Genomic DNA, 15,621 nt, shown 5'->3' with positions numbered 1-15,621 from the left:
AAAATAATAACCACTTGCCGTTTTTAAAGCAGAGAAAATTAAAAATATTTATGTTAAATAACGCCAAATATCTTCATTAATATTTTTGAGATACAAGATTTCTATATATATTATTTATTATAAAAGTAAAAGTGGCTTCAGAAATTGAGTTATTTAACAAAAAAAAATAATCATGTATTAGTATGCTTTTTAATACAAATCTAGTAAAAAATAAATAGTCATTAACTCTGTCCGTTTTTAAGCCCCTAAAAAAATACCGTTCTTAACGTCAAAATATCGATATTATCGAACATATATAAACATTTGTATTTCTTTATTTATCACAAAAATAAAAATGTAAAAAGTTAAAGTATTTTCCTAAAAAATGAACAATTCATTTTAATTAAGTTTTTAGATGAAAGCAAATGAAAAGTAAATCACTTGTCGGTTTTGAAACTCTGGAAAATACCGTTCTCAACGACACAATATCGATATTAAATATATTATTCAAGAGTTAATACATGAACTAATGTACAGTTTAAATAAAAGCAAATGAAAAACTAAAGTGTCAGTTGTTAGACCCCGAAAAATACCGTTGTCAACGGCAATATATCGATACTATCGGATAGACTTTTACGTTGCTTAATCTTAAAATTATCTAATTAAAGGTGTGGAAAAATAAGCTCCAATAACAGATCAAAACAGAATATAGCAATCATGGCATACTTTGTTAGTATCGTATGACACCTACAAAAATCGATAGACTATCGATATCCGCTCCCATCCCTAGAACTCACGAGCCTTCTCAACATGTTGCACAACATTCTACAAAATGAAAATATGTATAAGTGGTCGTGGTGATGGTGGTTGCTCGCAGACAGCAACATTTTGGACTGCGTTTGTACCACGAAAGACTTAAATGCGGAACGAGTTCTTCAGTTGTTTACAAATTGTCGTTAAGGGTGGTCCATACTGCGTCGCGGTTGCCTTTTGTTGCCGGTTGTGGTTGATTGTATACATACATACTATGCACAAATCCAGTTCTCATTTTATTATGCTACAAACTCTCTGCGAGTGCATCAACTGGAAACCCACAATCAGCAGCCAAACGCAACATCTAAAACGGATTCGTGGACTCGAACGGGCTTGAATCGACCAAAAAACTCATTTTTCACTCCTCAAAACGAAGGGAAAATAACAATAATAATGATTTGCTCTAAAAATACGCACTTTCTGTTGTGGCCGTTGCGTGCAATATGTGTTTTGCTTTTAGCATCACAATGGACAACTTGTGCCACAGTCGGAGTAGCTGGAGCAGTTGGAGCTGCTGGAGCGGCGGGTCTGCAAGGCGTGCCCACATGGATATGTCTCGGCCTGAAGTCGCCGTTCATCGAGTTTGGGAAGCAGGAGGAGCAGCTGGCCAACACGAGTGTGCCACTGAACATTACCAAGGATGAGACGGTGAATATGCACCAGGAGGGCCTCCGCAAGCTGGGCACGTTCATCAAGCCCGTGGACCTGCGCGACTCGGAGACTGGGTTTGTGAAGGCCGACCTCACCAAGCGGCCGAACATCACCTCGCGCCCCATTCACCCGATCCAGGAGGAGATGGACCAGAAGCAGATCATCCTCCTCGACGAGGACACTGACGAGAACGGCCTGCCCGCCAGTCTGACCGACGAGGATCGCAAGTTTATCGTGCCCATGGCCCTGAAGAACTCCTCCCCCGATCCCCGCTGGGTGGTCACGGCCCCCACTCCGTCGTCGCTGCCCTTGAAGTCGACCAAGACCTTCGTGCCCCCCGACATGCAACGTGTGCCCGCGCCAATGGCCCAACTGGAGGCGGACCCCACCTCCAATATCGACGACTTGAAGAAGCACATACTCTTCCTGCACAACATGACGCAGACCAATTCCAACTTTGAGTCGAAGTTCGTCAAGTTCCCCAGTCTGCAGAAGGACAAGGACAAATCGTCGGCGGGCAGTTCACCCACGAACGCAAAGCGTCCCCAAAGGCCCATCCATCAGTATTCTGCACCCATTGCAGCGCCAACACGAAAGGTTCCGAAGGGGGCAGACACCCCGGGACAGCAGCCGAGTGGTGGCTACTACCAGAACGAGGAGACTGGGAATAATCAATCCCAGCTCAAGACCACGGACACTTCTGTTGTGCTCGGCAACAGGGGCAAGGACAATCCCAGTGAGCCCCAGGTGCTCTTGCTCAACGAAACATTGTCCACGTCGACGCCCACGGCCGCCCTAGAACCAGTCCAGACCACGGTGAACGCTCCGAAGGCGGGCGCACCGCAGCGCACGACCAAGCGTCCTCCGTGCCTGCGCAATCCCGAGTCCCCGAAATGCATTCGTCAGCGGCGGCGGGAGGAGCAACAGAGGCAGCGGGAACGGGACGAGTGGTTCCGAGGCCAATCCGAGTATATACAGCCCCCATTCCAGCCATTCATTCAGACAATTAATAACACTCGGAGATTTGCCGTATCCATTGAGATCCCCGACTCATTCAAAGTACATTCCTCTGAGGGATCGGATGGCATACTGCTCTCGCGAGTGGAACGCTCGCAACCCGCAGGCGGACCCAGTAGAAAAACCAAGTCGGACTACTTCAAAGTGTCCATGGAAAACCCGTCCGTAACGGACTATTTTAAACACGACGTTGTGATGGCATCGGCAGATGTCGGTGGAGCGTCCTCCCCAAACAATGACAACTACAATGTCACAACGAATGCGAATGCATATTTCGAAAGGATTGATCTCAATCCGAGCAACTGCTATGGCGCCTACGGCCTGAGCAACAGCCAGAAGAAGCAGTGTGTGAAGCACACCAGTGTTATGCCAGCCATAAGTCGCGGGGCCCGAGCGGCCATCCAAGAATGCCAGTTTCAATTCAAGAACCGCCGCTGGAACTGCAGCACCACGAACGACGAGACCGTATTTGGCCCGATGACAAGCCTGGCCGCCCCCGAAATGGCCTTTATATACGCCCTTGCCGCTGCCACCGCGACTAGCTTCATAGCCCGTGCCTGTAGAGATGGTCAACTGGCCTCCTGCAGTTGCTCGCGAGGACCGCGACCCAAGCAGCTGCACGACGATTGGAATTGGGGCGGATGTGGCGATAATCTAGAGTTTGCGTACAAATTTGCCACCGACTTTATAGATTCACGGGAGAAGGAGACCAATCGAGAGACTCGCGGCGTGAAAAGAAAACGGGCACGCGAAGGGATTAAGAAGAACCGAAGGCAGTCCGATGACGTGAATGGGGCCTTTGGGGCCTACAAGGATGGGGTACTCTATCGCAGCTCGTCCACGGCCAAGGCAAGGAGTCTCATGAATTTGCACAACAATGAGGCCGGACGTCGGGCGGTGATTAAGAAGACCCGCATCACCTGCAAGTGCCACGGAGTGTCGGGATCGTGCAGTCTAATAACGTGCTGGCAGCAGTTGTCGTCCATAAGGGAGATCGGTGATTATTTGCGGGAGAAATACGAAGAGGCTACGCAGGTCAAGATAAACAAGCGCGGACGGCTCCAGTTGAAGGATTTGCAGTTCAGGGTACCGACAGCACACGATCTTATCTATTTGGATGAAAGCCCCGACTGGTGTCGATCGAGCCACATGCTCCATTGGCCGGGAACACACGGACGTTTATGTCAGAAGAACTCATCGGGATTGGAAAGCTGTGCCATACTTTGCTGTGGACGGGGCTATAATACGAAAAACATTATAGTTAAGGAACGCTGCAGTTGCAAATTTCACTGGTGTTGCCAGGTTAAATGCCAAGTTTGTACGAAGGTACTCGAGGAACACACATGTAAATAGAGCATTTAAAAAGCGTTAAAACTGAAATTTCTTAATGTTTGTGACTAAGCCATAAAAAAATAATTATTTATTGAAATTACATTTAGTAATAATGATTGTATTTAATAATTTTTACTAATTTATCGCCTTTTAAGCACTACCAAAATATGTTGAAGAAGAATCGGCATAAGACGCCGTATTAATTTGCAAAACATATTGCTTCTTAAAATGCTAAGAAAAGGACACTGCTAAACAAACTAGTTTACTTATGCATAGTTTTTAGATATCATTAGTTATAAGTACAATTCTGGTAGGGTTTGCAATTCTTTTTAAAAAAAGCAAACAATGTTGGTTTCAACATCATTTCAAGGAACTTTTAAGCATTTTCATCAAGATAATATTATTTTACGAATGGAATAAGTCATCCCACTTCTCTAGCTTTAATGGTTCCCGAGATCCCTTTACATAAAAACAGTTAATAATGCGTGTATAGATTTCTGACTTGGTAGTTATCTAAATAAATCCAATTTTAAACAACTTTGAGGTGTTTTCATGGTTAAGTCCTGATAAATATTATTTACTAAATGCAAAACATCGTTTAATCGTGGGTCACTCTCAAATCTGTGTTTCTTTTGCTCAGAACAGCCTATTTATCTAGCTTAAATAGTTTCTGATATCCCGGAGTGGAACCTTCAGATCAGAAATGCTTTTTGCATCTCATTTATAACCGTCTCCTCTCAGATTTTTCTGGTCCAACAGTTTCTTTGCCATACAGACAAATAAATATATCTAAAAATAGTGTATATTTACATAAAACAGTGACTAAATCGGGTAAATCTTTGTACTTGCTATTCAATTAAGCCATTGCTAAAGGCAACTGACAGACCAACGAAACTCCCCGAACATATAATCATATAAATCTAATAGTTTCTGAGGTTCTTCCTAATTTTTTAAACAGTAAGTAATTCGGTGTATACTTTTCTTATTAGTTAGCTATCTAAATAAACCCCATTACTAAAAGATAGTGGCAACCCATTTAGGAAGTTTCGCCCCCGAATTTGTTGCATTCTGAAATGGTAGTTTAATCGAACCTCCGGCACTTGGTCACCATGCCTGTTCTCCAGGAAATCAGAGTCCACCGTGTACATTCCGCAAACGATGGCCTCCTTGCAGATCTTCTCCAGACGCGCCTGCCACAACCGATAGTGCTTGAATCTGGACAAGTTCTGCATTCCCCTGGGCCAGTCCAGCCAGTAGAATTCGCTGAGTGTGTCCAGGGCAATTAGTTGCACGTCGGGATCATTGATGATGGCATAGCGAGCATCGATTAGGGCAGTTTGTACATCCTCGTTGGAGAAACAGTTGAGGAATCGCACGCGCTTAACGCATTCTCCGGCAATCTTCGCCAGCTGCTCCTCCGGCGGTGATTCCTGTGCCGCTGCCGCTCCTCCTCCATCTCCGTCGGAATACGCTCTCAGCTCCGTCGTCATGCTCTTGGTCAGGGATTCCCGGTTAATCTTGTGACTGAGGTTAATCAATAGGGCGCTCCACTGGCGACCACCAAATTCGTAGGGCGCCAAACAGTGGGCCATTATTTGCTGGAGCACCAGGCTTTTGCCGCTGTCCGCCGGACCGGAGATCTCTACCAGGGACTCCTCCTCAAGGCCGCATGTGCCGAAGATGGCGGAATGCAATTGCCGCGTTACCATATTTAATAAAATGAATATTTAAATTGCGCCAGAAGTAAACAATGCAGGAGTTATCGATTGTTGCTAGACGATAACAGGCGATTTAATCGACGTAAGAATTAGTTACGTGACTACGTACGCAGTGTTGCGCTAAGTAGTTCTAGCAAAAACACATTTTAAAAAGATTCAAATGTCAATAAAACATTTAAATATATTCCCTAGAACAGCAAACTAGTTAATAACATTTACAAAAACCAAAGTACAAATATATACATATATACATATATATGTAGATATGTACATAAGTTAGGTTCCACAACCCATTATTTTCGTCGCACTGCCTATCGCTGTAAGTGCCTATTTTTGGCCTAGCGCCTGCACAGCGGGTTACAAAAACCTCAAAACGCGTTTTTACCAGTTGAACATTTTTCCCATTTTTTGTTTACGTTTGCACAGCGAATATTGTGCACCTGCACTCGCAATTTGTTCTGTGTGCCAGCGGCGCTTTTTCGCCGGCAAGTGTTCCAAGAGCCAAGGAGCCGCAAAATCCGACCAGCTGGTGTACTCCAGTTATTCCGGTTTACAAGCCAGCACTTGCTCATTATCGGCGGGCGCCTTTGATCTCCACTTCGGCGGCTGAATCTTCGAACCGAAAGTTCTTTTGTTCTGCTTTCTGGCCACCTTTCCCCGCCCCCCGTCACCGCGCTCCCCACTCTTCGCTTTGGCCACCTAGACACGTCAACAGATTTGAAACTTGGCACCGGGAATCGGAATCTTCGCGAGATGCGCGTGAGCAACATCCGCAGCGGCCGGATCTGCCGGCTGGCACTGTGCCTCCTGGTGCTGCTCCCACTGCTCTATCTGCTGGCCAACTGGAGCGATCATCACAAGCGCGTCCAGGAGGCGTACCACACGCGCTTCGGCGGACCCAAGTTCGCCCATCAGAGACTGGAGGGACGTCCGCGGGAGGTACCCAAGCTGGTGGAGGGTAAGTTGGACCAGGATTAGGGATAGCATACTCATCCCCAGCTCGTATTGTTCAGTTTACTTAAAGTCATACGATTCTTAAGCACCTATATCATTCCAAACTGACCTTTAAAATTAAAACGGAGCTGGTGAAGGATAAGATCGAAATGTTCAAAAACATCATTATAAACTAAGATATCATGACCTTAATCATTAAGCAGGGCTGGTGGAGGATTAATTGGATCAGGATGAAGTAAGCAGAACAAAAATGACATTATAAATCGGTATATCATGGCAATAATCGTAAAGCCCGAGGTTGTAAATGGTAAAGATACCATTTAAATGCACACGATTTCATAATGCACACGACTATATTTTTCAAAACTGGCTATGTCTATGCAATAATTATCCTAATTATCTCTAGACACTTCTGGATAGAGAATACCCCGCAAACGCCATAGAAAGTTATGCCCATATCGTATTGCTCAAGAACTACCAACCCTTTTAAAATATTCACCTACTTATGTTCTATATTATTCACAACCAATTTTATCTTTGCGTTAACCACTAATATTGACCAAATTCGACTACATACTTATTAAAATTGGCATTGCTGTGGTTTTAAACATTAATGTAGTGGCGTAAAATAGGATGAGTTACTGGGGACACCCATGGAACAGTCAATTTAGACATCTCTAAAATACCCTCCGGAAATATTCACCATATTCTGTTTTACATTCTTCAAAACCGGCTTTATAATCGCCCCAACTATTAATGCTGGAAAGAGCGAAAAGAAAAGCAACATAGGACAGTATTCCTAAAGCATATTTGCTTACTAACTATACAAAATTATCGTGTTCTGAAAAAACAGAATAGTACGAGAGTTTGGCTAAGTTTAAAACAGAATGTAAGGTGACCCAAAAAAAGGCATGATATCCCATCCTCAAACATCTTATATTATTCCTTTTGGAAGAGCATACACTGTCTTCGCCAATATTTATACAATTGTTTTAGGCTTGAACACGCACTCAAATTCGCGACTCACATTTCTTATTCGCATTTTGCAGGTCTGGGCAACTTCGAGCCCAAAGATGTGAAGCCACGTAGCGGACCCGGCGAGAATGGAGAGGGCCACAGCCTGTCGCCCGACAAGAAGCACATGTCGGACGCGTCCGAGATGGAGTACGGCATGAACATCGCCTGCTCCGACGAGATCTCCATGCACCGGTCGGTGCGGGACACGCGGCTGGAGGAGTGCCGCCACTGGGACTACCCCTTCGATCTGCCACGCACCAGCGTCATCATCGTCTTCCACAACGAGGGCTTCTCGGTGCTCATGCGCACCGTCCATTCGGTCATCGACCGCTCGCCCGCGCACATGCTGCACGAGATCATCCTTGTGGACGACTTCTCCGACAAGGAGAACCTGCGCAGCAAGCTGGACGAGTATGTGCTGCAGTTCAAGGGACTGGTCAAGGTCATTAGGAATAAGGAGCGAGAGGGTCTCATCCGTACGCGATCCAGGGGAGCCATGGAGGCAACAGGTGCGTACCCATATATAATATATAGGTAGCACTTTCTTTATCTTAATTGTGTTTTTTATTTTGGTATATCTAAGAAGTGATAATCGCATACCAAATAATTGAATGCCCAAGAAGCCATGGGGTCAAAGAACGTGCCATAATAGAAAAAAACTTTTTTATCTTAATAGAACTATATCACTCGCTGAAAGTTATTTGCAATTTCAATTGATGAATCATCACGTTCTGTTAGATCTTCACTTCTATATCAAATGGTTTAAAACGCAGCTTGATAGTTTAGCATTCTAATTGTATTTGCCTTCTATAAGTACAAATTACTTGGTTGACTATTTAAACAACATAGATTTTTATCATCTACTTGTAATGTACTCAAACATATGTAGGAGGGTCAAGGCATTTGTAAATAAAATAATGTAGATGCAGGAATAAATTGCAATGGTATTAAAATCCCTTAAACCCCCGCAGGTGAGGTGATCGTCTTCCTGGACGCCCACTGTGAGGTGAACACTAACTGGCTGCCGCCGATGTTGGCCCCCATCTACCGGGATCGCACCGTGATGACAGTGCCCATCATCGATGGCATTGACCACAAGAACTTTGAGTATCGCCCGGTTTATGGGACGGACAACCACTTCCGCGGCATCTTCGAGTGGGGCATGCTGTACAAGGAGAACGAGGTGCCGCGCCGCGAGCAACGCCGTCGCCCGCACAACTCGGAGCCCTACCGCAGTCCCACGCACGCCGGCGGCCTGTTTGCCATCAACAGGGAGTACTTCCTGGAGCTGGGCGCCTACGATCCGGGCCTGCTGGTCTGGGGCGGCGAAAACTTTGAGCTGAGCTTCAAGATCTGGCAGTGCGGCGGCAGCATCGAGTGGGTGCCCTGCTCCCGCGTGGGCCACGTCTATCGCGGCTTCATGCCCTACAACTTTGGCAAGTTGGCCAGCAAGAAGAAGGGTCCGTTGATCACGATCAACTACAAGCGCGTGATCGAGACGTGGTTCGACGACACGCACAAGGAGTACTTCTATACGCGAGAGCCGTTGGCCCGCTATCTGGACATGGGCGACATCAGCGAGCAGCTGGCTCTGAAGAAGCGGCTGAACTGCAAGAGCTTCCAGTGGTTCATGGACCACATCGCCTACGACGTGTACGACAAGTTCCCGGGCCTGCCGGCCAATCTGCACTGGGGCGAACTGCGCTCGGTGGCCTCCGAAGGATGCCTGGACTCCATGGGCCATCAGCCGCCGGCCATTATGGGCCTCACGTACTGCCACGGAGGTGGAAACAACCAACTGGTCAGGCTCAATGCCGCTGGACAATTGGGCGTGGGCGAGCGCTGCGTGGAGGCCGATCGGCAGGGCATCAAGCTGGCCGTCTGTCGCCTGGGGACAGTCGACGGTCCCTGGCAGTACAACGAGCACACGAAGCACCTGATGCACCGCGTCCACAAGAAGTGCATGGCCCTACACCCGGCCACCCAGCAATTGTCATTGGGCCATTGCGATGTCAACGATAGCTACCAGCAGTGGTGGTTCAAGGAGATACGCCCGCGCTGGTAAGTCCGGTGTTGAGGATAAGGAAGGATTCGGATGAGTGGGATGAGCAGCAGGAGGATCAATGGATGGATCACAAGGGTTTCAACCGGGGCAACGGGGGCGATTTTTTAGACAAAAGCAATTTAGTGAAAATGAGAAATGGAATTGTTGTTGGTTTTGTAACGCATACAAGTATATACACCCACACAGAAAAACACACGAAATCATACAGATATATACACGTAGGCATTTATGTGACGCACTGTACATATGCACTGCGGGCACATGGAAATCCCCTAGGTAATTAGTATCCAAGCCAGGGCTTTGAATATATTATTAAAGCTAAGGAGCTTCGATTTTGTAAAACAATTTCGAAAAGACCTTTGGATTATAAATCTCGAATCGTGAATAATTCTCATATAGTACTTTATTTGTAAACTGAAAAATAATTGTTACCAGTTTCTAAATCTAAATTTGTGTTCATTGAGTATTGCTCGAAAAGGGGTTTTTATTTTCATTTTTAAAGATAGATTCAAAATGTAACTTAGTGTAGAACGAAAATCATCACATCTTGTAAGGCGAGTCTCATAAAATAGTTACCAAACTGAATATTAGGATCCTAGCCTGGGGGTTTTCCATGCCGGCCTCGTTGGGTGTCCATGCGTATGAGTGAGAGAGTGCGATGGAGATAGGACGGAAGCGAAATAGAGAGAGATGGCGCGAGAGCGGGAAGTGGTTGGCGAATCGAGTGCAATAGAGGGTTTATGGAACGGGACGACACGGTCGCAGATTGTTTTGCTTTATGATTGCCAACACAAATTAATGTACTAACCTTAGTCTGTACTCCTTTAACTTCAACTAACCTTAGCTAAGTTTCGACGCTGCCACATTCCAATCTAAGCTAATCTATTATAATCCAATCCAATCCAATCAAATCCGAACCGATCGAGTCTGCAGCGAAGCTCGGCTCTTTAACCTTTAACCTTTGACGTTATTGTTTTTTTTTTCTGTGCTTCGTAAAGCTCTCTGTACCAGGTAGTCGTAATCGTAATTGATCGTTGCAAGTGCTTCGGAAGATCGATTTTTGAAAACAATATTTTACATTCATGTGTAACTTTAGAGTTATCGATAAGTCTGAGTAATAGCATATAAATAAACATGTTTTCTAAACACTTTACCTTGTAACCCAAGTTGTTGATTATTTTATGTTGTTTGGGCGAATTTGTTTCATTTTTTTAAGCTGGGTAAATGTTCTCATATTTTAAATATTTAATCCATTCGTAATCAAAATATTTTAAAGATTTGTTTAATAAACAAATGGGCACTAAAAGTGCCTGTTTTTGTTTCGAAAGATTTAAAGATATAAGTTTATCTCTATATTAACTACAGACATTAAAGAAAGAGACATTAAACAAATCTTTTATAAGTTTGTTTTTTATAAAAAAGTATTAACTTATTTTGAATGGCACAAATAACCAAAATCGAGTTGATTTTTGTTTGCCGAAATATGTGATACTATGTGAAACTATCTTTAGTTTTCTTTAATATAAGTTCTCTTCCAAAATATCATCCCGTAAAAGGTGTTATAGTAACGGAAGCCTAGTTCGCAAAGCGTATAGAATGTCTAGTGGGTTTTAATTTAACGCCATGATTCAGAATTGATTGTTTAATCAAATCAATAATATCGATTGCCGCGGGGATGCGAATAGGTAATGATGGGCCGTTTCGTCTTGAAGGTACTCGACGCCCCAGTTCCAGGGAAGTCCGCTGGCGATAAGATTCCGGGAAGATATTTCGCTATGCGGTGGAGAGCAATTAGAGGGTCCAAAAGAGAACCGCCGGCAGGTGTCGATCCCGGGACATGAGGTTGTGTTTACTTTTGGTTGGCTAATCAACGGCCAGAAAGAGTAGAACGTTTGTTGTTTATTGCTGAATGGGCTATACTCCCAAATAACACAACCGATGTCGGGAGACGGAAAGTTTATGATTAGATCCGAGCGCAATAACACCAAAATTGTTCAATTTAATTGATTGAAGTGGGAATGTTTCTTATCATTGTTATTATTGTTACTCTTTCTCGAGGTAGATAAACTTTAAATGGCAGCCTCGAAATTTCTGTAAGTATTCGTAAGATTTTGGATATTCTAATTTAAGATCCCTTAACCCCTTTGGTTTTATCATGATAATTATTTTTATATTGCAACTCTGTACTATTTTATACTTTGAAAGAAAAGGGTGGACAGGCCACACAGGGTACTTCCCTCTTCGGTGTTGCTCGTTTTCCGGTTCTGGATTAGACATTGTCACTTGCCACTCGAAATTGGCAATGGGCCTGATAAGGGAACCGAATGTGTGATTCAAAGCAAAGCAGAGAGTTCCCCTATTCGGTATAAATAGGTGGTTTCTCAGACCTTGGTCATCACTCCGCGACTTCCTAGCACCGTGACTGGAGATATAAGTTCCAACCCTTCTCAATCGTATAAATAACCCAAGATGTCCAAGTTTAGCCTGATCCTGTTGACCGCCCTGTTGGGCTGCCTAGTTTCCGGCGGAGCTGCTGGAAAAATTCGTGTGGATAGCAGCGAGATCCGAGTGGTGAAGGATATTCATGTGTTTGCCAGCCAGCATCCGGGTCTTCGGATCCAGGCCCTGGAAAAGGAGATCGTGCCAGGAAAGGCGCGTGCCGGAAGCCAGACCGTGCGCTACAACCTGGGAGCCCGCATTCCGAGTAAGTCCCCCAAAAGCGCAGACTTCGTCTAGCCACCGATCATTAACCCCCGAATCTGGCATACTTTCAGGCGATCGTCTGGTGGCCCAGACAGCCGACGCCTTCGAATACCCACAGGCGCAGGATGTCAGCCTGCAGCTGACATATCCGGAGCAGGGCGCTGGCGCCATCGTGTCCTACGTGGAGCTGCTCTGCACTCAGGACAGCAGCGAAGGCACCGCCTACGTGGTGGCCGGAGGCATCGGCCTGCGGTTCATCTCGATTGTTCTGGAGGCCAGCAACACCAGAAACTTCTCCTACCAGGTCCAGTACTACGGCCAGACGAATTAGACATCGATCTTCGCTCCTTATTTCCGAGTTCCTTAAAATGTATGTCCTTCGACTTTAATTTGAAATATATGTGCATACAGGCAGACTAATGTCGGTCCCAAATATGAGATTACATCGATATAAGTAACAACCATGGTTTCATTAACGGACTACATTTACTAATCAAGTATTAACCATATAACTATCAATGATAAAAATAGTTATTTTAACTAACCATGTTAAAATACTGAAATCAGATTCGCACTATTAAATATGTGGATTTTTATTTATATTATATAAATGTATTTACCGAAAAAAACTAAAAACTATGAAATTAAGTTATACACAGGAGGAAAGACGAAGGGCTCTTTTCGGCGAAGCCTAATGGATTTGGGTCACCAACATCAACATTAACTCTTTATAACTTGGTTTATTATAAAGTTCACATCTTACCTCATTTATTTTGATTAATTGGAATAAAGAGACTTTAACTATACAAAATGGCAAAAGTGCACCCGAAAATATTACTTTCTGAAATCTGGGTCACCTTACTCTATTGTCTTTTTCCTCTGTGTAAAACTGTATGCCCCTATTGGACAGCGGTAAGTTAACTGCTGGTGGGATCATATATCATCATTCCCTCGGGCTATTCGGTAATCTCGAGTAATTTCAAATTGTTTTCGTCGCTCACGCGCCTTCCACTCGAAACCGATGACAGCCAGTGCCATAAATCTGGGGCAGCCACTCACCTGCTTCTGATTGGGATTCCGACTGAAACATCGTAATGGAAAGTGAAACCGAAATTGTATATCACTTACTTGGATTTCACGGCGATAGAGTCCGACGCACCAATTTATTTCTAAAAATAATACTTCCCCTGACGTTGCTGAACTTTCCCCTATCTACGAAGGAATTCCCCAGCAGCATGATTCACTGGACAGAGATCGAACAATGGCCAAACTCCCACGAGTTGGTGAAACAATTGGAAATTACCATCTAGACAAACATTCTCTTTGCGTAATTCAGAAGCTTTGTTTTCGAGCAATTGACGACACATCTGGGGAACTTTCGACGTCATTCAGGAATCGATTCAGTACCCATTGGCCATGCTGCTTAGACAGACAATTGACTTTGTGATAGGGTTATTTGTTTATTAGATAGATTGTTCGCTATTGTGCGCCAATATGCATATCAAGGCTAAGATTGCCGTCGAGCGAATAAATAAACAAACACGTGTCGATGGAGACTCGGCTCCAAAATATGGCCCAGTCATCATCGGGTGAAACTCTTCCTATATACCAAGACTGTGCTTATGACTAGTGGCATACAAAGTCGGCATTAGATAGGGGCTTTAATATTAAATAGGAAGAAAGAGCATATAACATATTTATTTATCAATGGATTACATTTTAATAACACTTTAAGCGTATGGACCAATTACCTAGTATACCCGCACCCATTGAAACCTTCGCTGATTCACCCGCTCGTTCCATTGTATTCGATTCCATCCGCTCCAAGCGATACGATTAGTGTAACCTGCAGAAATCTATTTTGGGAACTGATCAAAGTATTATGGCCAATTAAAAGCTGCGTCTATAAGTTCGCCTCCCGAAATTGCCTTGGCCAATTCCCGGGGCTTATCGTTCCCTTGTCGAGCCGCCTTATCGAGCTAGTGACCGCCGATAAGGGGGTTCGTATAAAAGCCGGAGGCAGTCGCCAGCACCAGCCAAAATCCAAAAAGCGGTCGAATAGTGCATTAGAAAAAGACTCGCCGAGCCTCGACCCCCTCCCCGAAATCACACCCTATTTTTTGTTTTTGTGATCTGTTTTTCGCGTGATTCGAAAATGCTTTGTGTGATCTGCATGGTGTTGGGCATCATCGTGTCGGTCGCCGGACAACCCCATGCCCGTGCTAGCGATCTCTACTATACGGACATCACCCCGGTAAACGATGACACACGGTACACCGCCCTCAATCCGGACGTGGTGCTCAACGAGATGAACAAGGTGAAGCACTCTAAGGGCAACATCGTCTTCACCTCGGGCGAGCGGACATCGGGGGATCGTCTCATTGTGAATCACTACGACGACGACAACTTCGCCAGCGCCCTGGACGTCGAGGTGCTGATGAGCTATCCGGCCGGAACCAGCACCGGAGTCACGCTCACCTGCATCGAGGTGTATGTGGACATGACGGCGGACGACAGTGGAGGATATCTGAGCAAGGGTGGCATCGGCCAGACCAACGTCGAGATCCTGCTCACCTCCAATCTGACCCGCAGCTTCGTCTACGAGACGTTCATCTACGGCTACTAGGCCATGCTGCTCCCCCACAACTTTCAGCTACAATAAAAGTTTCGCTTGGAACCCAACTGTGATCATGAACTCCAGCACCTGCCCCTAAACCTGCCCCACCTGCCGAGAGTATTATTAGTCTTAGACCTACATTAAACAAAGAAAACTCAAACAGACTCCTGTGCAACTCCACACAACTTGTTTCGCTTATCCAAACCATTAAAGAAATAATAAAGTGTTCCTCTTTGGTTGGCGCCCTATCGAAAGCAATATTGTTCAGACTGGGTTACACTACCTGGCGATCTTCAAGAGATCTCACATATAGTCAATATGATGAGGGAAGTAGAATATCACTGCAGCTCAATCAGGTATCAATAAGGGGAGAAGTACAATTGTTTGTATAAACACGAAAATAAATATCCATTTATATGCACCGCTAAGGGAGTGACCGGTTTATAATGTAAATGATTTCCGAAAAGCAGGAACATAAATAAACAGAGAACTGCACACATTTAGTATAGAATTAAAATGTGCAGATAATCATGAATGATAATCATCAGCTGTTCCTTTATCATTCAGTGCACTTTGCGAAAATTGAGGGATGCTGATAAGGTCAGATTAAAAGAAGACAACGACTAATCCAGTAGGATCTATATAAAGTCCATAGTCGACATCATTTTGCGACTTAGCGCTTAGTTCTATGAGAACTGTGAGACAAGCTGCACCATCATTGTGGAGATTTCTGATTTTGATTACCGCATTGACTG

The 15,621-nt window shown here is 44.7% G+C and overlaps 5 protein-coding genes across 5 annotated transcripts; 4 read left to right on the top strand and 1 right to left on the bottom strand.

Moving 5' to 3' along the window:
• The first annotated feature begins 865 nt into the window (after window positions 1–865).
• On the top strand, window positions 866–4,329 carry LOC108049905 (protein Wnt-5). The gene has a single exon (XM_017131303.2). The coding sequence runs from the start codon at window positions 1,186–1,188 to the stop codon at window positions 3,811–3,813; it is 2,628 nt and encodes an 875-aa protein (XP_016986792.1). The 5' UTR covers window positions 866–1,185; the 3' UTR covers window positions 3,814–4,329.
• Window positions 4,330–4,444: 115 nt separating this feature from the next.
• On the bottom strand, window positions 4,445–5,559 carry LOC108049906. Its single transcript, XM_017131304.2, has one exon. The coding sequence runs from the start codon at window positions 5,499–5,501 to the stop codon at window positions 4,782–4,784; it is 720 nt and encodes a 239-aa protein (XP_016986793.1). The 5' UTR covers window positions 5,502–5,559; the 3' UTR covers window positions 4,445–4,781.
• Window positions 5,560–5,813: 254 nt separating this feature from the next.
• On the top strand, window positions 5,814–10,707 carry LOC108049914 (N-acetylgalactosaminyltransferase 7). The gene is made up of 3 exons (XM_017131315.2): window positions 5,814–6,468; window positions 7,514–7,990; window positions 8,453–10,707. The coding sequence occupies exons 1-3, from the start codon at window positions 6,264–6,266 to the stop codon at window positions 9,544–9,546; spliced, it is 1,776 nt and encodes a 591-aa protein (XP_016986804.1). The 5' UTR covers window positions 5,814–6,263; the 3' UTR covers window positions 9,547–10,707.
• A 1,228-nt stretch (window positions 10,708–11,935) lies between these two features.
• LOC108049819 lies at window positions 11,936–12,682 on the top strand. The gene is made up of 2 exons (XM_017131149.2): window positions 11,936–12,250; window positions 12,321–12,682. Exons 1-2 carry the CDS (start codon window positions 12,016–12,018, stop codon window positions 12,578–12,580), a joined length of 495 nt encoding a protein of 164 aa, XP_016986638.1. The 5' UTR covers window positions 11,936–12,015; the 3' UTR covers window positions 12,581–12,682.
• A 1,616-nt stretch (window positions 12,683–14,298) lies between these two features.
• LOC108049932 lies at window positions 14,299–15,294 on the top strand. The gene has a single exon (XM_017131337.1). It carries the CDS (start codon window positions 14,405–14,407, stop codon window positions 14,873–14,875), a length of 471 nt encoding a protein of 156 aa, XP_016986826.1. The 5' UTR covers window positions 14,299–14,404; the 3' UTR covers window positions 14,876–15,294.
• The last annotated feature ends 327 nt before the right edge of the window (window positions 15,295–15,621 follow it).

Source organism: Drosophila rhopaloa, unplaced genomic scaffold, assembly GCF_018152115.1.
Source record: "Drosophila rhopaloa isolate 14029-0021.01 unplaced genomic scaffold, ASM1815211v1 contig_3, whole genome shotgun sequence".
Classification (NCBI taxonomy): Eukaryota; Metazoa; Arthropoda; class Insecta; order Diptera; family Drosophilidae; genus Drosophila; species Drosophila rhopaloa.
This window is presented reverse-complemented; position numbering and strand designations above follow the sequence as displayed.

Coding starts and splice junctions, on each gene's coding strand:
- LOC108049914 (XM_017131315.2), top strand. CDS start 6,264: ATGCGCGTGAGCAACATCCGCAGCGGCCGGATCTGCCGGCTGGCACTG. Junction 6,469..7,513: donor GGTACCCAAGCTGGTGGAGG/GTAAGTTGGACC, acceptor CGCATTTTGCAG/GTCTGGGCAACTTCGAGCCC. Junction 7,991..8,452: donor GGGAGCCATGGAGGCAACAG/GTGCGTACCCAT, acceptor AAACCCCCGCAG/GTGAGGTGATCGTCTTCCTG.
- LOC108049819 (XM_017131149.2), top strand. CDS start 12,016: ATGTCCAAGTTTAGCCTGATCCTGTTGACCGCCCTGTTGGGCTGCCTA. Junction 12,251..12,320: donor CCTGGGAGCCCGCATTCCGA/GTAAGTCCCCCA, acceptor GCATACTTTCAG/GCGATCGTCTGGTGGCCCAG.
- LOC108049906 (XM_017131304.2), bottom strand. CDS start 5,501: ATGGTAACGCGGCAATTGCATTCCGCCATCTTCGGCACATGCGGCCTT.
- LOC108049905 (XM_017131303.2), top strand. CDS start 1,186: ATGATTTGCTCTAAAAATACGCACTTTCTGTTGTGGCCGTTGCGTGCA.
- LOC108049932 (XM_017131337.1), top strand. CDS start 14,405: ATGCTTTGTGTGATCTGCATGGTGTTGGGCATCATCGTGTCGGTCGCC.